Consider the following 24710-nt stretch of genomic DNA (forward strand, 5'->3'; position numbering starts at 1 on the left):
GGGGGCAGTTACAGTGAGTATGGGGGCAGTTACAGTGAGTATGGGGGGCAGTTACAGTGAGTATGGGGGGCAGTTACAGTGAGTATGGGGGGCATTTTTGGGCTCCAGTCCTTAAGAGGGATATTAATGAGCTGGAGAGAGTGCAGAGACTGCAACTAAACTGGTAAAGGGGATGGAAGGGTTAAACTATGAGGTGAGACTGTCGAGGTTGGGGTTGTTTTCTCTGGAAAAGAGGCGCTTGCGAGGGGACATGATTACTCTGTACAAGTACATTAGAGGGGATTATAGGCAGTTGGGGGATGTTCTTTTTTCCCATAAAAACAATCAGCGCACCAGAGGCCCCCCCTATAGATTAGAGGAAAGGAGTTTCCATTTGAAGCAGCGAAGGGGGTTCCTCACGGTGAGGGCAGTGAGGGGGTTGGGGAATGCCCTTCCTAGTGATGTGGTAATGGCAGACTCTGTTAATGCCTTTAAGAGGGGCCTGGATGAGTTTTTGAACAAGCAGAATACCCAAGGCTATTGTGATACTAATACCTACAGTTAGTATTACTGGTTGTATATATATAGTTTATGTATGTGAGTGTATAGATTGGTTAGTATAGGCTGTGTGCTGGGTTTACTCGGATGGGTTGAACTTGATGGACAATGGTCTTTTTTCAACCCTATGTAACTATGTAACTATATGTAATGGAAGTAATCACTGCAAAAACAAACAAAACATTTGCAAAATGTAGCCCCTTCGTTGGCCCTTGTTGTGCTTTATACCTGGTGGGCACAAGCCCCCATAGGGCAGGCACTAAGGAGAGGATTCCTTAGCAACCTGTGCCCACTGCAACTTACCCCTCTGAATAATGCGTAAGTTAGGGGTGGGGTGAGGGCAAATAAGTGCCTCCCCTATAGGCTCCCCCAAAAGCACTGTGGGTGCCAATGGCAGGTAGGGTTGCCACCTTTGCTGACTTCTTTCTCTGGGGAGGGGGCAGGCAGTGATGTCACAGGGGGCTGGGAGGGGTGGGTGATTCCATCAGAGGGGTGGGGCTGTGACAGTGTGACATGGTGATTGGCAATTGGCCGGCCACAGCGTCAGTCTCAGCGAGTCCTGCACGGTTTTCCAAATTAGGAAACCTGCTTATGTCCGGGTCAGAACCAGACAGGTAGCAACCCTTATGGCAGGGCAGGGGGCAAAACAGAATGGGGGCCCCTATGTATTCCCCTTTGTACCCCGCACTGTTGTTACCCGTCCCATAGTGCTTAGTGCTACATATCCGGGCAGGTACTAGTAAGCGAGGCTTATTTTGATGGCTTTTCAAGAATGAAAAATGTTATGATAATGTCACAACGCGCCCGTGATTAATGTCAGGCCCAGAAATAATTAGCAAATGTATTTTATTGATTTTTTTGAGGGGGTGGGTTTATTTAACTGACTTCTTTATGAAAGGAAAAGAAGGATAAATAGGGAAAGCAATACAATGGCTCTGTAGTAAAGAGCTGCGGGTTTTATTAGAGTCCCTGGGAGCGGAATTATGTTTGGCTTTACCTGTCCTTATAGTAATATGTTCATTTACTGGGGGGGTATATTATTAGTTTTTTTTTTTTTTAAATTGATATTCATTTTTATTATTGATTATTGGTTATAATTAATTATTTCCCTTCTACTTCTGACTCTTTCCAGCTTTTAAATGGGGGTCACTGACCACAAGATCTACAACACAAATGCTCTGTATGTTACTTTTTATTACACATCTTTCTATCCAGGCCTTCTCCTATTCATATTCCAGTCTCTTATGCAAAGAAATGCCTGGTTGCTAGGGTAATTCTGACCCTAGCAACCAGATAGCTGCTAAGTATTTGAACTGTAAGGGATCAGACAGGCACAAACAGCTGCTGATGATGTCACAATGGTGCCTGAAGCTGCTATAGAGCATTCAGTTACACACTGCTGATGATGTAACAATGGCAGTTGATGATGTCACAATGGCAGTTGATGATGTCACAATGGCAGTTGCTCACGTGTCCTGGTTTCAGAGTTGGCAGCTGAAACATCGCTCATTCTGCTTTGAGAGTTCTTTGAAGCAGGAGCTTTGAGCTTTTTCTATTTTGTATTTTGTATTTCAACTTTAAAATGGATAATAACAAAATTCAAATAAATCTACGTAGAAGTGAAAGAATAAAGGAAAGACGAGAAAAACAACAAACTGAGAGATCCGTCGAATGTGTCACCGACTACAGGATCTTCCGGCTCCCACAGAACCTCCATAGGAGCCAATGTCGTGCTACAGAGCCTATGGGAAATGAGGAGAACCGCTCTGCCGTATGTGTTACTGGCAAGTGGAAAATTCTGCTCACCCTAAGCCTCTTTATGTTGCTGCTTCTTGGCTACATGGGGACAAGGAAGCAGAGCATCGGCGCTGAGTTTATCTCCAAGTTGGAGGAATATAAGAAGGATGATACAGTTGATATGCAGAAAGCATCAGAGAAGTATCTGCGAGGGCTGGAGATAATGACCAGTAAACTGACCCAAGGAGAGGGAGATGATGAAGAGGAGCTGAGGCAAACTCTTCTCATGATGATGCAGCTAAAAGAAACCATTAATGGGCTGAAGGCGCAACGACAGGAGGTCAGAGATACTATGCAGAACCTGCACCAGCAACTGGAGGGGTTAAAGGAGGAACAGGGCAGGAATAAAGATGGACTATTAAACCTCCAATGAACAACGAGGAATATGAAGGACAATACATTGCAGGAGAATATGTCAGTGACGTTAAAGAGAACCTGTCGATGGGCCCCGGCAGCCAAGACCCGACCCTTGCCGGCGCCCCCCCCCCTGTCCGACCGTTCCTCCCCTGATACGTTAAACTTACCCGCGCTCAGGGGAGCACAGGGGGGGTTAGGGGACACGGCTGCCGGGGGTTATACTGTTCCTTAAGGGTCACATCTGCTGTTATCCTCTGTGACCATTCAACCTGCTGTGTCTGTGAGTATAAACCCTGCTGCACTACTACACTGTGCCTGTATCCAATAAACTTGTACTATAGTTAACTATAAAGAATCCTCTGGCGTCCATCATTCTCTATTTGCACCACACACCTCAGCTAGTTGTAGTTCAACTACACCCTCGCTCCATCTAATTCTCCCATATAGCGGAGGCTCACTCCTTTGTATTAAGTGTCGCATGTAACACATGCTCTCCATTATACTACTAGCCTGGATTTGTCCTTTGACCTGCTGCGAGACCTTCATATTGATATAAAGACCTTTTGTCATTGTTCTTACAGTGTAATGCTGTGTATACGTACAGTAATAAATGATATGTTGTTTTAAAAATTTAAATTGTTTAATATTTTGTCTCCTTTTTTTTACCAATATTTGTAATTTCGTAGCGTTTTTATAGTTTTGTGACTCGAGTTCCCCTTTAAAGCTGAACATATCATTAGGCCTCCCATTCCATCTGCTATCTAGCCACTGGGGGGATGTGTTTATTAAAGGATATTTCATCTGTGCCTGCACTCATTTATACACAATGATAATCAGACAGCAGGTGGTGCTATTTCAGTGTGTTACTTCTAATATTCCCCTTTATATATAGATATGTAGGGGCTGATTCACTAAAGGGCGATAAGCGTTATCACATGCTTTTTTGCGTTAAAATTGACTCGAAAAAAACGTGCGATTCGCTAATGTATTATCACATGCGTTAAGTCGCATATCGCGTGCGTTAAATAGCGTGCAACTGAATGCGCTAACTAGCACGCAGAGATAATACTAACGCATGATTCACAGGCGCATATCCGCTAAATATCGCATTAGTCTGTGCGAAAATTAACCCCTATTGGGGCAGGCGGTAATTATAGAAAAGTACAGTTCATGAGCTTTTGGCAACACAATATGGACTTTGCAGTGTTATTTATTCAGTCTGTGTTGGCCCCAGAGTGACGCAGCCGCCAGTTTGCAGGGAAATGGTCAATATCAATTATATATACAGGTATAGGGCGTGTTATCCAGAATGCTCAGGACCAGGGGGTTTTCTGGATAATGGGTCTTTCTGTAATTTGTATCACTATTCCCCAAGTATTGTAATTTAAACAATAAATAAACCCAATAGGGCTGTTCTGCCCCAATAAGGGGTAATTATATCTTAGTTGGGATCAAGTACAGGTACTGTTTTATTATTACAGAGAAAAGGGAATCATTTAACCATTAAATAAACCCAATAGGACTGTTCTCCCCCCAATAAGGGGTAATTATATCTTAGTTGGGATCAAGTACAGGTACTGTTTTATTATTACAGAGAAAAGGGAATCATTTAACCATTAAATAAACCCAATAGGGCTGTTCTGCCCCAATAAGGGGTAATTATATCTTAGTTGGGATCAAGTAAAGGTACTGTTTTATTATTACAGAGAAAAGGGAATCATTTAACCATTAAATAAACCCAATAGGGCTGTTCTGCCCCCAATAAGGGGTAATTATATCTTAGTTGGGATCAAGTACAGGTACTGTTTTTTTATTACAGAGAAAAGGGAAATAATTTTTTAAAATGGGACTTATTTGCTTATAATGGAGTCTATGGGAGACGGCCTTTCCGTAATTTGGAGCTTTCCGGATACCTGTACAATAATATAAAGAAAATTATAATATTAATTAAGTTTGGTGATAACTAGATAGATTATGTGGCCCAATAGAACCCCGTACCAGCGGGAATAAGAAAGCTGCCCAGCCCGCCCCCAACAGTGATTGCCAGATAATGCTGCTATGAATTCTGGGACATTAAACACACAGTGGGCCCTGCACTCATACTGCTGCCCCGGGGTATTCACTGTGTATAGTGGGCTTGAGGGGCCTATAATCACTGTCTCACATGGGACATTGTGCCATGAAATGTTGGGGGCAAATGGAACAGGCAGGTTACACTGTCAGAGCAAGAGGCAGGGACTATTTGCCCACCCAGCCCTGTGCCAGCCGGCAACACCTTGTGTATGGGGCCCCACCAAAATGGTCCCAATTGGGCCCCACAGTTTATAAGACCGGCCCTGCCTACCTGTGCCTGCACCCCAATGAATTGAATATGCTCGGGTGCAGGCACACTCAGCTATGGAAACACCCTACTTTGTTAATTACACTTGTGCAGATCTTGGATGCTGATTGGCTGATTACAGGCACAGCCATACCGCCCAACTGTCCCGCTTTCCGCGGGACAGTCCCGGTTTAGGTAGCGCGTCCCGCTGTCCCGGATAGTTCCATGAATGTCCCGCATTTCCGTAATGGAACTATCCCGACAGCGGGACGCGCTGGCTGCAGTCAGGCGTTCCCCAGTGGCTCCTCTCTATATGCGGCTCCTTGTTCTGTGGAGCCAGGCCCTTTTATAAGGTTGCGCCCGTGTGTATTGACGTCACACGTACACACGCACACACACACGCACGGGCGCAACCTTATAAAAGGGCCTGGCTCCACAGAACAAGGAGCCACATATAGAGAGGGGACTCTGAAGAAGAAGCTGCAGCATGTATGGAGGCACTGTATGGGGGGCTAATGTGTATGGGGGACACTGTGGGGGGGGCTACTCTGTATGGGGGGCACCTGTGTATGGGGGGGGCACCTGTGAATGGGGGGGCACCTGTGTATGGGGGCGCACCTGTGTATGGGGGCTAATGTGTATGGGGGACACTGTGTGGGGGGGCTACTGTGTATGGGGGGGCTACTCTGTATGGGGGGGCACCTGTGTATGGGGGGGCTACTGTGTATGGGGGGCTACTGTGTATGGGGGGCTACTGTGTATGGGGGGGCTAATGTGTATGGGGGACACTGTGTGGGGGGGACTACTGTGTATGGGGGACACTGTGGGAGGGGCTACTCTGTATGGGGGGGCATCTGTGTATGGGGGGGCTACTGTGTATGGGGGGGCACCTGTGTATGGGGGCACTGTGTATGGGGGGGGCAAAACTGGTACATAGTTATAACTCACTTATAACTGACTGCCTTCTCTCTATATTTGTATTTATATGTAGGAGTTGCTATATTGTTTTCCTTAGGTAGTACAGTATGAGGGTATAGCACATTTGCGTCTGATCCCACCATTTCATCTATATAAAAGGAGTATTTTTTAAAAATGGGGAGTGGCAATTGAGGCGTGGCCACACGAAGTGGGCATGGTCAATGGCGCCAAATCTTTTTGTCCCTCTTTTCATTTTTCAAATGTTGGGAGGTATGGGCACAGCTCCTCTGCCAATCACATAGAGAAACATCACCCATCTAGCAGAAACCGCCCAGTCCTATACCATTAGGGAGCTGGGATACAAATGATACATTTATCTGTATTATGTTCCCTTATGCCTCCCCTTATATAATGAGCCACAGACCCCTGATTGTGTGACTTGGGTGGGGGACAGTGTTTGGGCATCAGTGGCACATCTGGGGCGGGGCTTGTTACACTGCTCCTCCCCTACAGGGCCCAGCATTCCCACACTGCCTGACTGGGAGCTGTAGTTCTGTAACGCCTGGGGAACTGTCGGTTGGTTCCACTTTAAGCCTCTCACCCACCCAAAGAAAAGTCTGCCATAAAATAACCATCGCCACAGTATTACATCGCCAGTGGGGTTCTATGACAGGTTGCAATTGGTCTTACAGTTTATGTTTAAAGATTGTGCTTTGCAACTTTTGAATTTGGTTATGTTGTTGCCAGGGTTCTAACAACCATAGCAACCAGATAGTACCTTAAATGACAGAATAATGATGTAACTAAAGATAATTCATTTGATTTCTTATTGTTACAGTTAGTAAGTCATAAACAATGTCAGAATGAAGACCAACTGCAATTTTTTCTTAGACCACCATAGAGTAGCTCATCCTTACATTACACTACCGTCTATATTCTGCTATTTATGAGCTTTATACCCCGGCGGGGAGGAACGGTTATTAAGGGAGGGCTTATGCGTTCTTAGCAGGGTATTATCTGTTTGTGTGGGTTCCATACTAGAAGGCTGGTTGGGTTTGTGCAGGGGGAGGCCAACTTACAGCCTTTCAGATGTTGCTGAAATGCAACTCCCAGCACCCTCTGAATCCCTTCTTCAGTCAGTGGGATGCTGGGTATTGTAGTTTAACAACATCAGAGTGCGGCAGGTTTCCCATCCCTGTGCATGCCCCTGTGATGGAGATATTAGAGTGTAAGCTTCCCTGGGGCAGTTTATTATACCCACCCCTTATGTGAAATTTGGCCGCCATTATTGCTCACTGTGCCCAGATTCAGCATACACAGCATCTGGGAGAGAAAGTGAATCCTGGGGTGGGGCACAGAGTTACCAACCTTAAGGGGGCATTTACCCCTGGGCAAAAGTCAGAGAGCAATAAGGGGCACAATATGGACACCCCATGCAGGGAGCCCTTCTGCCCAGGGTCTGTCGGCACCTCATGCTGAATAAACCATCTGTTTGTGCCTTGGGGTGCGACCAGCCCTGTCCTTACCGCCTGCAATAGGGGGCGCAGAGACTGGCAGCAACTCATTTAGGCTTAAAGGCACGGTGCAAAGTGCACAAAATGGTGCCTCGCTCTGATTTTTGCTCTATGCCTTCCAGTATGTAATGGCCCCTATAGTTTCTCTGTATATTCTCCCCCCTCACAAACATTTTAACTTTCCCTTTTCTCAATTGCAGATTCAACGTACTGATCCAACAATCAATAATGGCACGGTGAGTCTGCTGTGGGAGCTTTGTGCTTTTGTCTCCATATTTTATTGGTGCCTCCAGCCATCTTTCTCTTTTATTTTACTGGCTTTGGGGCTCGTTCTTTAGCTCTTGAAATGTACTTCTCTCCTTTATTTCTCCAATAAATGTCCCAGCTCTTGCACCTGTTCCACTCATTAATGTGCCCTTCACTCTGCACCAAATCAAACCTGTTTCTCCCCAAAATGCTTCATGTTCTCCCCATGTTTGAGGCTTATAGGATGAGAGTAGCCATGTGAATGCTACACCCGTGAAAAGACCAAACCCACTGGCTCGGATATGTAAAAAGAGAAAGACCAAGGAATCAGAGAAGATTGCCGGTACCGTATCTAATCCTCCTTTTGGGCCTGGTTCTGTCATGCGCGGAAGCGCTTACAGGGTCTCTGCCAAAGGCTCATTTTCCAGGAGAACAAACATGGCGCTCATGCAATGTCATTTGCCTTTTGCAGCCTCTCCCACACATGCAACTCCCAGTGAGATTGTTATGCCTCCGAGAGAAGGAGAGGAAAGGGAGAAGACAATTGTAGACGTGGTTGAGATCGCTCCTGGTAGTCCTTCTAGTGTAAGTACAGAACCTTCCCCCCTCAGCCCTTATCATTCCAATCTGATCCTCTGCCCCCAGCTAATGTCTAGATCACTTGTCCTGGCACCGGCGCCTGATTTCTGGATCCTGCCAGTGTCCCACCAACAGTCTTTCCCTTATTGTAACTGCCAATGCTTCCTGTAATATGGCTGTTATTATTCTATAGGGCTCAGGAAGCAATATATTGCTTGGTCAAGAGAGAAAGACATCTCTCCAGTGAAGCTTGAAATAGCAGAACTGTCCCAAAAGGAGATAGAAATCGAGATTAATCAAGGTACAGTATCTTAGAAACAAGATTTTATTCTTTGTACACATCCAATTAATATCGGCCGCTATTCCTATTTTAGAAAGGGGAGATGCCATTAAATGGACTTTAAACACTGAGCTGTGCTTGCTGCCCTGGGTATAGGGAGATCCCCAGCATGGGTAGTTGCCTGGTGATGCTATACATATGTATGTGTAACATACAGTACTATACATGTATTGGGGCAAGTCAGTGGCCTTTCCTGGTTGGGGCAATCTGGGTGGATAGAGGGTATGGAATTAATAAGCTGCTTCTGATTGGGACATGGGGGATTTTTGCCCAAACTCTACCATTTCTCTCCAGTGCCAGACTATAATGATATCAGTATAATATACACACACGCGCCTGCCTACAGGCCTATCCCATCGCTGGGGACACCCACAATTCCGGGCAGTCACATCATTTTGTTTGAATTTTGCAGACGCAACTGAAAGCGAGGGGATTCCCTCAAATGCCAATGAGGAAGATGAAAATGCGCCTCCTGCTGTTATTGAGAGGCTTTCTGATGATCCCCCTGCTGTAAGTACCGTGCATTGATACCATCATTCTAACAAAGCCAATGGCTGAAATAGAAGAGATTCCTTCCATTGTAACCCCAATGTTATGCCCCTGTTTGTAGTTATTATACCCCATGTCTTGTAGTTTCCAACTTGCTCCTACTGCTCTGCTTCCCATTGCCATTGCTTTTATTTCATGCCTTATATTGGGTCAGTGGGGTAGATATCCGGGGCAGTGCGCGTGTTATTCCGGCAGAACAATTTATCCTTTTTATCCACATTTTCCCCTAAATTGATGACTGATATTATGATTTCTATTTCAAGGAGTCCGCAATTAGAACTGAATGTGCGGAACCTGAAAATGAAGCAATTCATTTTAACTCCATTTTACCTCCACAGTATAAGGAGTAAGTTGAAATATTGCTATTATCACGTGACGGCCTCAGCGTCGGACTGGGGTGTGCCCATAGAGAGAGTTGATTTGTAATGAAGTCTCACTGGGGAATAGTATTGTTTAATGAACACTGATTCCCTTCCCACATTGTGCTGTTTGAGTGACATTTATTTGATTCTTTCTGCAGCTTTTGGTTAAATTCCCTGAACATCGTTTGGGCTGAAGAAGTGAAGAGCCAGCCTTTATTCTGTGCAAGTTTATAATTCTATATTAGCCCTATTGTGCCATAATAATGAGGGGATATGGATCAATCCAAAGTTATTAGTGTCTAGTGAGAGTATCAGGGAACTAGATGGCCCCAATAGATTTCAATTGGCTCCCGAGCCCCCCAAATTCTCTGTAGGTTTCTATGTAAGAGCACAAGTGAAATCATTGTAACACAAGGGAGAAAGCTTCCCTGACTTTACTGAGTAATCACATTGTAGGAGGGATCTCTTGGGATGGCTTTACCAAATGCTCAGTTGCTCAGGATAATGTCCCTTTGATTGTTATTTAAACTCATCCCCATAGAATGACCCATTATTTATATTCTATACATAACCCATTGGGCTAGACCCTAGATTCTTCTATATTACTTGTAAAGTTCTCCATTTTTTTTCCCAATATCCTGTGTCAGATGGGGTATTGGCAATGGCTGTTCCTATGGGTGTGGGATTTTATGCCATAGCATGGATTGTAAGCGTGCGTACTCTGAATAATAATAATAATAACAATCCCTTCTGTTCTATTCATTTACTCCATCTCCCGTATCATAGAAAATAAACTGGGAACACCTCTTGAATAAACAAGTGAGGCCGCCATTCCTCCCCAATGTGCGAAGCTATGATTCAAACCTTGTTCTACCTACTTACGGGCAAACGGAGCCTATAGCAGACTCCGTCAATGAAGCTCTCCAGAACTTTGATTATTATGCTGGCTGAATGGGAGAAGAGACATTTCTACAGAGAACATTTCTACGGCGGTTATGCCCAGTGACCAGATGTCGCTCTGCAAAACAAACCAATGGGAGCAGCGTTACAGGACAATTCTACTACATGTGCCTCAGGGAGTGGAACTAACCAGTACTCATTTATCCCCACTGGGCAGTATGAAACATACAGAACCAATTTACATTGGACATAAAATACGGCCCAGGCAGTTTAGCACTTATTCCCTCCCTATAATGCCCCTGAGTAATGGCAGCGCCCAGCCGTGCTGCCCCAATGGCAATATATAAAGCTCAGAAAAGACTCACTTTGGTGTCATATGCCACCGGGCTCCGCCGGATGCTTATGGCCTCGGGCGCCATCCAATGCGGCGTTCCATCGCACTCGCTGCACTTGCCGGCCGTCGGGTCCAGTTGGAAACAGAGACCGAAATCAACTGAAACGACAGATTCCCCACATGAAGGGCAATTTCCATTTCCCAATAGGATAAAATAAAAACCACTATGGGGGATTCGTTTCTATGAAGGAAGAGAACTAGGAACCCCTCTCGGCCCATAGTCAGAAGCCCACCCATCATTGCGCATCTGTCACTTACTCAGTTTTACTTTGGCCTGGTCGGTCAGCATGATGTTCAAGCTTTTAATGTCTCTGTGTATGACCCGACTCTTGTGCAGATGGTTGAGGCCCTGGGGAGATGGAGAAGGAATGGATCATGAGAACAGAACCAACCAGAGGGAGAGATTTAGCCAATAACAGTAGAGCCGGATCCTAGCCGAGCTCAGAGCGGGTTAAGCCAGGCTTACCTTCAGCGTCTCCTTGCAGATGTAGCCGATCCAGGTCTCGGGTAAGGATCGGCCCTCGGTGGTCTCTATGAGGTTCTGCAAGGAGCCACCCCCACAGTACTGCAGGACTATCTGCAATAGAAAGGAAAGGTTTAGGGTTCATTCAGCCAAAGTGTCACGGGGAAACCATATCCTATCCCCTTGGGGATCTCCATGGTACCTGAAGGCTTACTGCTGTACAGCAAGAGAAGTTCTTACCTCAAGCAGCTCGCACGACCTATCTGTGGGCGGGGCTCTGTAATAGGCGCCATAGTAGGAGGCCATGTTCTTATGGGCGGTGAAAGTCTGGAGGAAGTGGAGTTCTCTCCTAACGGACTCTTCGTCCTGAGGGAGAATAAGAGAAAAGAGTTCAGCTCCCACAGGGCCCCACACAAGGGAAGGAGAGGGAGAGCAGAACTATAAAGATACGTTACCCGCGTGATGTTGACCACTTTCACCGCCACGTCGCCTTTCCTATGGTGGTGACCCTGTAACACAGACACAAAGGTTTGTTGGCACTTCTCACTAGTTCAGTATATAAGATTACAGTGACTGGTCCCTCTTAGATCAACACCTTATAGAGCTGGGACAAGGTCTTGGGTGTCATCTTCCCCTAAAATAAATAGAAAAATCTTATAAGGTTAAAAGAACATTATACAAAACCGAGTAAGGCAATGGCACCGCCAGGGGATCGGCACAGACAGAACCGGAGGGGGGAAAATGGCGGCAAAATCGACGTGTGCCAGTGCCGCTGTGCCCCCTTCATGTGACACCTGTATGATGGAGCGAACTTTGCTCTGTAGCCATGGGGGGGGGGGCCTGGGGTCTCAGCCTTACCTGTGTGTGGCAGTGCCACAAAGGCACCTAGATCTTGTAGCACCTCAGCAGATGGCAGATGTAAGTGCCGACACCACAGAAGAGAATAAATAGATGGAAATAGCAGTAGAAGGCCCACAGAGTTTACAATCTGGTTAATCTGGGTGATTAACATGCATACACATAGGTACATGCCTGTATGGCACTGCCTCTCCTCCCACTGGCACTGCCGGGCCCCCCGTCCTCTTCTTCTAATACCCCCTGTCCTCTTCTTCTAATACCCCCTGTCCTCTTCTTCTAATACCCCCATCCCCTCAGAGGTTCATGCCTGTATGGCACTGCCTCTCCTCCCACTGGCACTGCCGGGCCCCCCGTCTTCTTCTTCTAATACCCCCTGTCCTCTTCTTCTAATACCCCCCGTCTTCTTCTTCTAATGCCCCCCGTCTTCTTCTTCTAATACCCCCTGCCCCTCAGTAGGTGCATGCCTGTATGGCACTGCCTCTCCTCCCACTGGCACTGCTGGGCCCCCTGTCTTCTTCTTCTAATACCCCCTGTCCTCTTCTTCTAATACCCCCCGTCTTCTTCTTCTAATGCCCCCCGTCTTCTTCTTCTAATACCCCCTGCCCCTCAGTAGGTACATGCCTGTATGGCACTGCCTCTCCTCCCACTGGCACTGGCAGGCTCCCCGTCCTCTTCTTCTAATTGCCCCTGCCCCTCAGGGGGTGCATGCCTGTATGGGGCTGCTACTTGATTTGCCCCTGCCCCTAGGGGCCACCCCCTCATAACCCTGGGGCCGTGCCGGGGTAACAGTGAGGAGCTGTAGGCATATCTGAGACGCTCATAGGGAATGAGCGGTGAGTTTTACCCGGTGTAACTGTAACTACGTATAAAGGTATAAAATAAACATTACACGTTAAACAACAGAGATATAAGGGGTGCCACATACAAGCCGTACTTCAAAGATCTTTCCCCCAAACTGGCAAGAACCCCCAGTTGTTGCCCCCACACTCTTAAGGATTTATAACTCTGAAACAATAAAAGTTACTCTTCCAACTGCCACTGGATCCCTAGTTTGTGCTTTCTGTTAGAATACTGGAAAAGATGCTACTTTTCAACATATTTTGCTCATAGACTTTCCCCTATTTCTATTCTTTTGTGTATTTTCCACCTAAAACCCAATGCCCGTGTGTGGCCTTTAATCAGCTTTCCCCCTATATCCCTCGGGGGGTGCCCCTATAGCGTTATGTAACTGCCCCCCTCCCAGGACTGACTGGCATCCATAATGATGAATAAAAGGCACTGCTGCCAGTGCAATATGGCACAGAATGGGCCTGCGGGGCAGTACTGGAGCTGGAAATGACTGGAGATTGGGTTGGAAATCACTCCCAGGAGTCCTCTGTGTGTCCGGAGAGACACCTTTGTGTTGGTTACTAAAGGATACATACTGATGGTACCTCGGGGAGGGGTCCCTCAGGATACATGTACTGGCACAGAGTCCATAGAGAATTATAGACCCACGTGCATCCATCAAAATACTCCTTCCAGTTTCAAAACAGCAATCGGACCAGTCCCTGGATCGACTTTGTACCCAGAGTGTTAATATCAGTAACCATGAATTTTTTGACTGCTGAAAAGCCATCCAACCCTCTCCTTGTACTGATCCAATGTATCTGCCAGTCCAGCCGGGCCCGGGAGTTAATCCCACAGCTTCCCAGCTCTCCCTGTAACAGCCCTTTAACATGGGACCCCCTTTCCTCTAATCTGATTGGCTCCCTTCTGTCTGTCAGGAGCGTCTACTGGTAAATAAAGTATCAAAGAGTTCATTTTATGGTTCCCTTATACTGTATGTATTTATATATAGTTACCTACCCTCTCCCCAGTGTAACCAATCCCAACTGGGCCAGCCTTTCCCCATAACTGAGCCCATTCCCTTTATCAGCTTAGTCGCTCTTCCCTGTACTTTCTCTATTTCATTACTGCCCCCCCTTATATATTTATATATAGTGACCCCCCCTTAACTGCCCCTTCCCCAGTGTAACCAATCCCAACTGGGCCAGCCTTTCCCCATAACTGAGCCCATTCCCTTTATCAGCTTAGTCGCTCTTCCCTGTACTTTCTCTATTTCATTACTGCCCCCTTATATATTTATATATAGTGACCCCCCCTTAACTGCCCCCCCCCCCCAGTGTAACCAATCCCAACTGGGCCAGCCTTTCCCCATAACTGAGCCCATTCCCTTTATCAGCTTAGTCGCTCTTCCCTGTACTTTCTCTATTTCATTACTGCCCCCTTATATATTTATATATAGTGACCCCCCCTTAACTGCCCCCCCCCAGTGTAACCAATCCCAACTGGGCCAGCCTTTCCCCATAACTGAGCCCATTCCCTTTATCAGCTTAGTCGCTCTTCCCTGTACTTTCTCTATTTCATTACTGTCCCCCCTTATATATTTATATATAGTGACCCCCCCTTAACTGCCCCTTCCCCAGTGTAACCAATCCCAACTGGGCCAGCCTTTCCCCATAACTGAGCCCATTCCCTTTATCAGCTTAGTCGCTCTTCCCTGTACTTTCTCTATTTCATTACTGCCCCCCCTTATATATTTATATATAGTGCCCCCCCCCTTATATATTTATATATAGTGCCCCCCCCTTAACTGCCCCTTCCCCAGTGTAACCAATCCCAACTGGGCCAGCCTTTCCCCATAACTGAGCCCATTCCCTTTATCAGCTTAGTCGCTCTTCCCTGTACTTTCTCTATTTCATTACTGCCCCCCCCTTATATATTTATATATAGTGACCCCCCCTTAACTGCCCCTTCCCCAGTGTAACCAATCCCAACTGGGCCAGCCTTTCCCCATAACTGAGCCCATTCCCTTTATCAGCTTAGTCGCTCTTCCCTTTATAGGTCCCTGGTAAGGCCTCACCTTGAGTATGTAGTGTAGTGCATCTCTTTGCCACAGGGGGGCACTGCACTGTAAGTGATAGTTGCAGTGGGACATAAGTGCAGTTAAAAGTAGGAATGTTCTTCCCAGAGGCGATGGTTTCCCTGGAGATGCAGTAAGTTTCTTGCCTTAAGGAATACAGTCCTGTTGCCCAGTCTCAGTCCTAAAAGTTTTGTTGAACTACAATCCGCTTTTGCTTTTAGTGGGGCCCTGGGAGTTGCAGCTGAAGAACAGCAGGAGGGCCACAGGCCGGATATCTCTGGTGTTAATACTGAACTTATCTGAAAGCTGTAAATATAATCTGTCTTTTCATTTGGGTCTTTACTCCAACGGGCCCCTGTGTTGCTTAGGGCCCAGTCTGAATGCCTCACCTGTCTGCCTCTAACCCTTATACTGTATTATAGGAAATTCTTATCTGCTAAACCTTACAGCCAGGGATGTAACTATAGGGGTAGAAGAGCCCATGGCTGCAGAGGGGTCGCACTAAGGACTTGCTAAACCCCCCCGGGCAGTGGCTGCACATCTGGCAGAGTGGGCTCCAGCTGCTGGGGGCCAAAAAGGGTTAAGTCCTAAGTCCTTGCAGTCTCCATCTTGCCCTACAGTCTCCATCTTGCCCTACTGTCTCCATCTTGCCCTACAGTCTCCATCTTGCCCTACGGTCTCCATCTTGCCCTACTGTCTCCATCTTGCCCTACTGTCTCCATCTTGCCCTACTGTCTCCATCTTGCCCTACTGTCTCCATCTTGCCCTACTGTCTCCATCTTGTCCTACTGTCTCTATCTTGCCCTACTGTCTCCATCTTGCCCTACTGTCTCCATCTTGCCCTACTGTCTCCATCTTGTCCTACTGTCTCCATCTTGTCCTACTGTCTCCATCTTGCCCTACTGTCCACATCTTGCCCTACTGTCTACATCTTGCCCTACTGTCTCCATCTTGCCCTACTGTCTCCATCTTGTCCTACGGTCTCCATCTTGCCCTACTGTCTCCATCTTGCCCTACTGTCTCCATCTTGCCCTACTGCCTCTATATTGCCGTACTGTCTCCATCTTGCCCTACGGTCTCCATCTTGCCCTACTGTCTCCATCTTGCCCTACAGCCTCTCTCATGTCCTACAGTTTTAATCTTGTACTACAGCCCCCATCTTGCCCTACCATTTCTATGTTGCCCTACTTTCTCTATTATGTCCTAGTGCTTTAATATTTTCTAACTGTCTCCCTATTGCCCTACTTCTCCCTTGTGCCCTTCTGCCACCATCTTGTCCTGTTACCATGCTGACGTACTGTAGCCATTGTGTTACATTAGCCATCATGCTTCTTCACTCTTAATACCTTTATGTGGTGGCCTTGTGGTCCCTGAGGCCCAGGATAGCCCCCCTGGATTGCAGGGCCTACAGACCCCCCTATAAGGATGGTACCGCTGGTATTGTGCTGGGTAATGAGGCACAAAGGGGTTCTGTCCTTACGTTACCCATTTGTTGCTCAAAGAAACTCGCATAACCTTTTACATTTCTCTGGAACAAGAAACTAAAGAAGCCTTTAAACAGTGAGTTATTGGACCGGCCCATTGTACCTGGGCACATATATTACTGAGCGGCGCTGCTGGTTGGAGAGAAATATTATAGTGTGGAAATTAATTTCCAAAATAACCTCACGTTCTGCTTTTATTTCCTCGCCCCGGCGCTTTGGAACAGGAAAGTCGTGAAAGGTCTTGGCTTGTTCTACATCTGGCTTATTTGTTTAGGATTTATACGTTTAATTTCCTGAAGAAGGAGCCATTTCAACTGTTCCGCCATCACCGCTGGAAACCTGCTTCTCCTCAACGAATCGCTTCTCCTCCAAACTGTTTGAACTAGGAAACCAAGGGGCCTCCTTACTGGGTAAAATGCCCTTTTCCCCCCCAAACAAAGCAGCCCTGACCCCCGGGGCCCATTAATCCAGATCTGTTTGGATTTGGATCGGTATTTGGCCAAATCTTTAGCGGAATGGAAAAAATGTGCATTTGGTGCATTCTGAGGCAATTTGTATTTGTTATGTTTGGTGGAATCTCATTCTCTAGTTCCTCAGCTTTCTCTTTGGCATTGGAACTGCTAGAGACGTATGGGATTTATATACATATACAGTACAGGTATCGGACCTGTTATCCAGAATGCTCGGGACCTGGGGTTTTCCGGATAAGGGATCTTTCCATAACTTAAGTCTGCTAAAAAATCATTTAAACATTAAATAAACCCAGTAGGATTGTTTTGCCCCAATAAGGGGTAATTATATCTTAGTTGGGATCAAGTACAGGTACTGTTTTATTATTACAGAGAAAAGGGAATCATTTAACCATTAAATAAACCCAATAGGGCTGTTCTGCCCCAATAAGGGGTAATTATATCTTAGTTGGGATCAAGTACAGGTACTGTTTTATTATTACAGAGAAAAGGGAATCATTTAACCATGAAATAAACCCAATAGGGCTGTTCTGCCCCAATAAGGGGTAATTATATCTTAGTTGGGATCAAGTACAGGTACTGTTTTATTATTACAGAGAAAAGGGAGTCATTTAACCATTAAATAAACCCAATAGGGCTGTTCTGCCCCAATAAGGGGTAATTATATCTTAGTTGGGATCAAGTACAGGTACTGTTTTATTATTACAGAGAAAAGGGAATCATTTAACCATGAAATAAACCCAATAGGGCTGTTCTGCCCCAATAAGGGGTAATTATATCTTAGTTGGGATCAAGTACAGGTACTGTTTTATTATTACAGAGAAAAGGGAATCATTTAACCATTAAATAAACCCAATAGGGCTGTTCTGCCCCCAATAAGGGGTAATTATATCTTAGTTGGGATCAAGTACAGGTACTGTTTTATTATTACAGAGAAAAGGGAATCATTTAACCATGAAATAAACCCAATAGGGCTGTTCTGCCCCAATAAGGGGTAATTATATCCTAGTTGGGATCAAGTACAGGTACTGTTTTATTATTGAATTATTTCCTTAAAATGGAGTTTATGGGAGATGGCCATTCTGTAATTCGGAGCTTTCTGGATAATGAGTTTCCAGATAACGGGTCTGATACCTGAATAGTATCCATATAATGGCTACCAACAAACCTGAGCCCGGTTTATGCCTGCTGCTGAATGTTCTTACTCTCTATACAGAATGATAATCCTTTCATGAAGATGCAGAGTTTTTCTTCCCCCGGGAATGGCCAGAAATGCCTGTTTGATGTAACCACATAAAGGGAAAACAAGAAAAATACATTAAATAAAAAATATATTTATATTTTCTCGACCTGCTATGAACCAAGCAGGAAAACACGGGTCATATGTTTGGTTGGTTATTTGGCACGGGAGCAGCTGTTTGTAGCTTCCCTGTTGGTTTTTGGCTTGGGGTCGGCTGCTCATAAATTCATTTCTGCAGATCTGGACTGAAGAGTAGAGGAGATGCCCAACCTGCCAGATGTCAAGCTCTTTTCCTACCCTATAACCAGCCCTGCATTGGTTAATTAATTCCAGCTGCTTTGTAACGTCACTGGCACAAATCCCAATATGGGCTTTTGATCAATGAATCTGGTTAGATGTTCCTTGTTGGATCTTGATGACCTTCCAGCTCAGGACTCTAGTAAAACATTGTCTTCTGGGAAGCATCAATGAATCCAACCTCTGTTAGTTTTAGTGGCTTACACAACCTGGTTTAATGGATTTCGACATTCAGTTTTATAGGCTAAGTGCGAACTCTGAGAAATGAGTTCATTTCATTGGGTTTGATTTATGGTCTCCCTGGGTGTGGATCCTGTGTTTCCTTAGGGAGGAAATATCCCTCCGTATATTGTGCCGGTCACAGCCCAGTGCCTTTAGCAAGGTCAAGTTATAATCTTATATAACCTCTGGTGCTCTCTTCCTCCGTCGTTCTACTTGATATTCACTGATGGAATCTTAAATCTGCTCCTCTGTCCTATAGAGAATTAGGAACCCATGTCTGCTCACTTATTCTCCTAGGTTAGGCTAAGGACTTCTGGTCTTCAGGGCATATTGACTTCTAAAGTTATTAGGTCTAATGCCTGTAGACTATGTTTCTCCTTGTATAGAGCCCACTGCTCTGCCCACTGATGTGGTCCTCTTAAGTATACATTGCTGTATCCTCCTGATCTGGTCTTCTGGGCTTTAACATAAGCGACCTTCTAAGCTTTTGGACCAGAAAATATTTATTCCTTTTGAGTTCTTCTTGGATGGAGCATGTCTGAACTTCTTGGATGAAGCATGCCTGAACTTCTTGGATGGAGCATGTCTGAACTTATTGGAAGTAGTATGCCTGGTCTTCTAGGATGGAGCATGTCTGGTCTTCTAGGATGGAGCATGCCTGGTCTTCTTGGAAGTAGCATGTCTGATCTAGGATGTAGCATATCTGGTTTTGTAGGATGGAGCATGTCTGGTATTCTAGGATGGAGCATGTCTGGTCTTCTTGGAAGTAGCATGTCTGACCTAGGATGTAGCATATCTGTCTTCTAGGATGGAGCATGTCTGGTCTTCTAGGATGGGGCATGTCTGGTCTTCAAGGATGGAGCATGTCTGGTCTTCTTGGAAGTAGCATGTCTGGTCTTCTTGGAAGTAGCATATATGGTCTTCTAGAATGGGGCATGTCTGGTCTTCTAGGATGGAGCATGTCTGGTTTTGTAGGATGGAGCATGTCTGGTTTTGTAGGATGGAGCATGTCTGGTCTTCTAGGATGGGGAATGTCTGGTTTTCTAGGATGGAGCATGTCTGGTCTTCTTGGAAGTAGCATGTCTGACCTAGGATGTAGCATATCTGGTCTTCTAGGATGGAGCATGTCTGTTCTTCTAGGATGGGGCATGTCTGGTCTTCAAGGATGGAGCATGTCTGGTCTTCTTGGAAGTAGCATGTCTGGTCTTCTTGGAAGTAGCATGTCTGACCTAGGATGTAGCATATCTGGTCTTCTAGGATGGAGCATGTCTGTTCTTCTAGGATGGGGCATGTCTGGTCTTCTTGGAAGTAGCATGTCTGACCTAGGATGTAGCATATCTGGTCTTCTAGGATGGAGCATGTCTGTTCTTCTAGGATGGCGCATGTCTGTTCTTCAAGGATGGAGCATGTCTGTTCTTCTAGGATGGGGCATGTCTGGTCTTCAAGGATGGAGCATGTCTGGTCTTCTTGGAAGCAGCATGTCTGGTCTTCTAGGATGGAGCATGTCTGTTCTTCTAGGATGGGGCATGTCTGGTCTTCTAGGATTGAGCATTTCTGAATTGTTAGGGTGGAGTATGTCAGAACTTCTTGAAAGTAGCATGTCTGCTCTTTTAGAATGTAGCATGCCTGGTTTTCTCATCTGTAGCATACTTGGTCTTCTAGGCCGTATTATCATTCAATTAAACTGTGCACAGTTACACAATAAATAACAAACAGAGTAGAAATTTTGTTTTTTAGGCTGTGGGACTTCCTGGTCACTTGCTTTCCAAGGACTAGCCTTCTGGACTTCTCTCCCTAGGGTAATTATATCTTAGTTGGGATCAAGTACAGGTACTGTTTTATTATTACAGAGAAAAGGGAATCATTTAACCATTAAATAAACCCAATAGGGCTGTTCTGCCCCCAATAAGGGGTAATTATATCTTAGTTGGGATCAAGTACAGGTACTGTTTTATTATTACAGAGAAAAGGGAATCATTTAACCATTAAATAAACCCAATAGGGCTGTTCTGCCCCAATAAGGGGTAATTATATCTTAGTTGGGATCAAGTACAGGTACTGTTTTATTATTACAGAGAAAAGGGAATCATTTAACCATTAAATAAACCCAATAGGGCTGTTCTGCCCCAATAAGGGGTAATTATATCTTAGTTGGGATCAAGTACAGGTACTGTTTTATTATTACAGAGAAAAAAGAAAATCAGTTTTAAAATTCTAAATTATTTGATTAAAATGTAGTCTATGGGAGACAGGCTTTGCGTAATTCGGAGCTTTCTGGATAATGGGTTTCCGGATAAGGGGTCCGATACCTGTATCATTATTGGCTCTGTGGCACTATAGCAATATGATCCAGCACCTAAAATGTTAATCCGGCCCTAGGTTCTCGCTGTAATTTGGGTCTGGCATGATGGGAAATCAATCAGCGGCGCTGAGCGCTCATTGCAACCATATGCGGCCTGCGCAGCGAGCCCCCAGCCGGACGCCAGCACATTCCTTCACACGGCTATGGGGCCCCGGAGATGTTGGCTGATCCCTGCAATGTGAAACTCAGCAAGTGAAAGAGCCTTATTGTCCCAAACTGACAAATCCAAAAATGGAAAGAGAGAAAAAACCCAGAGGGAGAGAGAGAGAAGCACAAGTGTGAGCCAAGGGGCTGCAGCTACACAAACACTGGCCGAGTGTGCCTGGGGCTACTGACTCACTCACATACAATGTGGCTTTCACTTTCTCTCTGGGCTATTCTGGGCTCCAGCCTGTGGCTCCTTTAACCTCGGGTCACTTCTAATCAGCCCCAGTCAGTCCGACTGACCGCATCTTCTGCATGTGAGGGGATTCATTTTATAACAGAGCATTCTGTCACAGTGGCACAGATCCTATCTGATCCCCCCATTGTAAGCAGCAGTCCTGCCCTGCTTTATGGCTGAGATTCTAGCTATCTGTATAACAGAGCATTCTGTCACAGTGGCACAGATCCCATCTGATCCCCCCATTGTAAGCAGCAGTCCTGCCCTGCTTTATGGCTGAGATTCTAGCTATCTGTATAACAGAGCATTCTGTCACAGTGGCACAGATCCCATCTGATCCCCCCATTGTAAGCAGCAGTCCTGCCCTGCTTTATGGCTGAGATTCTAGCTATCTGTATAACAGAGCATTCTGTCACAGTGGCACAGATCCTATCTGATCCCCCCCATTGTAAGCAGCAGTCCTGCCCTGCTTTATGGCTGAGATTCTAGCTATCTGTATAACAGAGCATTCTGTCACAGTGGCACAGATCCTATCTGATCCCCCCATTGTAAGCAGCAGTCCTGCCCTGCTTTATGGCTGAGATTCTAGCTATCTGTATAACAGAGCATTCTGTCACAGTGGCACAGATCCTATCTGATCCCCCCCATTGTAAGCAGCAGTCCTGCCCTGCTTTATGGCTGAGATTCTAGCTATCTGTATAACAGAGCATTCTGTCACAGTGGCACAGATCCTATCTGATCCCCCCATTGTAAGCAGCAGTCCTGCCCTGCTTTATGGCGGAGATTCTAGCTATCTGTATAACAGAGCATTCTGTCACAGTGGCACAGATCCTATCTGATCCCCCATTGTAAGCAGCAGTCCTGCCCTGCTTTATGGCTGAGATTCTAGCTATCTGTATAACAGAGCATTCTGTCACAGTGGCACAGATCCTATCTGATCCCCCCCATTGTAAGCAGCAGTCCTGCCCTGCTTTATGGCTGAGATTCTAGCTATCTGTATAACAGAGCATTCTGTCACAGTGGCACAGATCCTATCTTATCCCCCCCATTGTAAGCAGCAGTCCTGCCCTGCTTTATGGCTGAGATTCTAGCTATCTGTATAACAGAGCATTCTGTCACAGTGGCACAGATCCTATCTGATCCCCCCATTGTAAGCAGCAGTCCTGCCCTGCTTTATGGCTGAGATTCTAGCTATCTGTATAACAGAGCATTCTGTCACAGTGGCACAGATCCTATCTGATCCCCCCCCCATTGTAAGCAGCAGTCCTGCCCTGCTTTATGGCTGAGATTCTAGCTATCTGTATAACAGAGCATTCTGTCACAGTGGCACAGATCCTATCTGATCCCCCCCCCCATTGTAAGCAGCAGTCCTGCCCTGCTTTATGGCTGAGATTCTAGCTATCTGTATAACAGAGCATTCTGTCACAGTGGCACAGATCCTATCTGATCCCCCCATTGTAAGCAGCAGTCCTGTCCTGCTTTATGGCTGAGATTCTAGCTATCTGTATAACAGAGCATTCTGTCACAGTGGCACAGATCCTATCTGATCCCCCCCCCCATTGTAAGCAGCAGTCCTGCCCTGCTTTATGGCTGAGATTCTAGCTATCTGTATAACAGAGCATTCTGTCACAGTGGCACAGATCCTATCTGATCCCCCCCATTGTAAGCAGCAGTCCTGCCCTGCTTTATGGCTGAGATTCTAGCTATCTGTATAACAGAGCATTCTGTCACAGTGGCACAGATCCTATCTGATCCCCCCATTGTAAGCAGCAGTCCTGCCCTGCTTTATGGCTGAGATTCTAGCTATCTGTATAACAGAGCATTCTGTCACAGTGGCACAGATCCTATCTGATCCCCCCCCATTGTAAGCAGCAGTCCTGCCCTGCTTTATGGCTGAGATTCTAGCTATCTGTATAACAGAGCATTCTGTCACAGTGGCACAGATCCTATCTGATCCCCCCCATTGTAAGCAGCAGTCCTGCCCTGCTTTATGGCTGAGATTCTAGCTATCTGTATAACAGAGCATTCTGTCACAGTGGCGCAGATCCTATCTGATCCCCATAGGAAGAGGGTGTGTCTGATAGAGCTCGTCCATGTCTGGAGCAAGCCCAGGCCCTGCTAGGGCTGGTAGAGCTCCTCGCAAATCTGAGGCCCAGGCTTTGGGGCCTAGCCCATGTGCTGAAATTTCAAGGCCAAAACTAAGGTCATCTTCGCTGGGAACCCCTAGATCTACTAGGAGGAGGAACAGCAGCGACAGTGATATGGAGGTAGAGAAAACTGTGCAAGAGGCCAGAAAACTAAAGCAAAAGAATGTACAGGTTGCAAGAGATCAGGAAGTTGGGCTTCGGCGTGGAGCAGCTTGTGAAGGATTTTCTTCCTCTGAAGGTCCCCCCTCCACCCCTTCAACAACCCCCAAACCAAAAGGAAAGCAAAATGAGAAGGCAAAGCAAACACCAAAGAAACCTGTGAGTACTAAACCCCAGAAACAGCAGGGGCAGCCAGCAATGCCTGCAGGTACAGCTAAGGCTGTGGAGGCTGGAGTGAGTGCAGCCGAAGATGCGGCTGAACTGCACAGAGCACCGTCAGATGGTACCAGAACGCGAGCAGCAAAGACGCCCGGCAGTCCTTCCGTTCCAGACTTGGTGCCAAACCCAATATCTGCAGAGTCTGAGGAGGGAGCCTGTCAGGTTTTGGGCCACAAGGGTGAACAAACTGCTGGTAAGAACTTACCTTCTTCTGCAGAGGAACCGCTAGTGTCCAACATGGTGCCCGCTGGCAAAGCTGAAGCTGAGAGTCCCATCAGTGCTGGCAGGGGCACTGGCACCGCAGAGGTAAATACAGCAGGGAATAGCCATGAAAGCAAGCAGTCAGCAGCACTCCACAAGCAGCTAAAGCAGGCAGGTGCTGAAGGGGTTAACAACACAGGTGCAAGTCGTCTAGGTGAGCAGGCAGCTCAGGTGCAAAAGCCTCATACTGTGAAGCAGCACATTCACATGGCAGCAAGTGAAGGGGAATCGTCTGCTATGGATACAGAGGGGGAGAGCCGGTTTGAAGGGGAAGTAAAGAGCACAAGCAGGAAAAAAAATAAAAATCAGCCCATAACAGCAGAAAGAGTTGCGGAAGCTCTAAATGAATTAGCAGCTCTTCAGAATGAGAAAAAGAAGTTGCAACTGTCTATTAAATGTCTTGTTAACTTATTTGCCGTGTCTGATGA

General features: G+C 46.2%; 1 protein-coding gene and 1 long non-coding RNA gene across 5 annotated transcripts; one reads left to right on the plus strand and one right to left on the minus strand.

The window, feature by feature from the left end:
- The first annotated feature begins 7610 nt into the window (after window positions 1–7610).
- On the plus strand, window positions 7611–9741 carry LOC116408224. Of its 3 annotated transcripts, XR_004220808.1 has the most exons (5): window positions 7612–8032; window positions 8162–8274; window positions 8462–8569; window positions 9021–9118; window positions 9421–9641. It is a non-coding gene; the product is annotated as an uncharacterized LOC116408224 (long non-coding RNA). The 3 variants fall into 3 exon arrangements; XR_004220807.1 differs by lacking the exon at window positions 9421–9641 and adding an exon at window positions 9678–9741 and having other exon boundaries at window positions 7611–8274; XR_004220806.1 differs by having other exon boundaries at window positions 7611–8274.
- A 502-nt stretch (window positions 9742–10243) lies between these two features.
- Window positions 10244–11891, minus strand: LOC116408223 (serine/threonine-protein kinase mig-15-like). 2 transcript variants are annotated; one of them, XM_031894951.1, is made up of 6 exons: window positions 11732–11891; window positions 11517–11642; window positions 11280–11390; window positions 11072–11162; window positions 10785–10912; window positions 10244–10537 (listed from the first exon to the last, which is right to left on the minus strand). In XM_031894951.1, exons 2-6 carry the CDS (start codon window positions 11580–11582, stop codon window positions 10430–10432), a joined length of 504 nt encoding a protein of 167 aa, XP_031750811.1. In that variant the 5' UTR covers window positions 11583–11642; window positions 11732–11891; the 3' UTR covers window positions 10244–10429. The 2 variants fall into 2 exon arrangements, with proteins under 2 accessions (XP_031750811.1, XP_031750812.1); XM_031894952.1 differs by having other exon boundaries at window positions 11517–11891.
- Between the last annotated feature and the right edge of the window lie 12819 nt (window positions 11892–24710).

This window comes from Xenopus tropicalis, chromosome 1 (genome assembly GCF_000004195.4).
Source record: "Xenopus tropicalis strain Nigerian chromosome 1, UCB_Xtro_10.0, whole genome shotgun sequence".
Classification (NCBI taxonomy): domain Eukaryota; kingdom Metazoa; phylum Chordata; class Amphibia; order Anura; family Pipidae; genus Xenopus; species Xenopus tropicalis.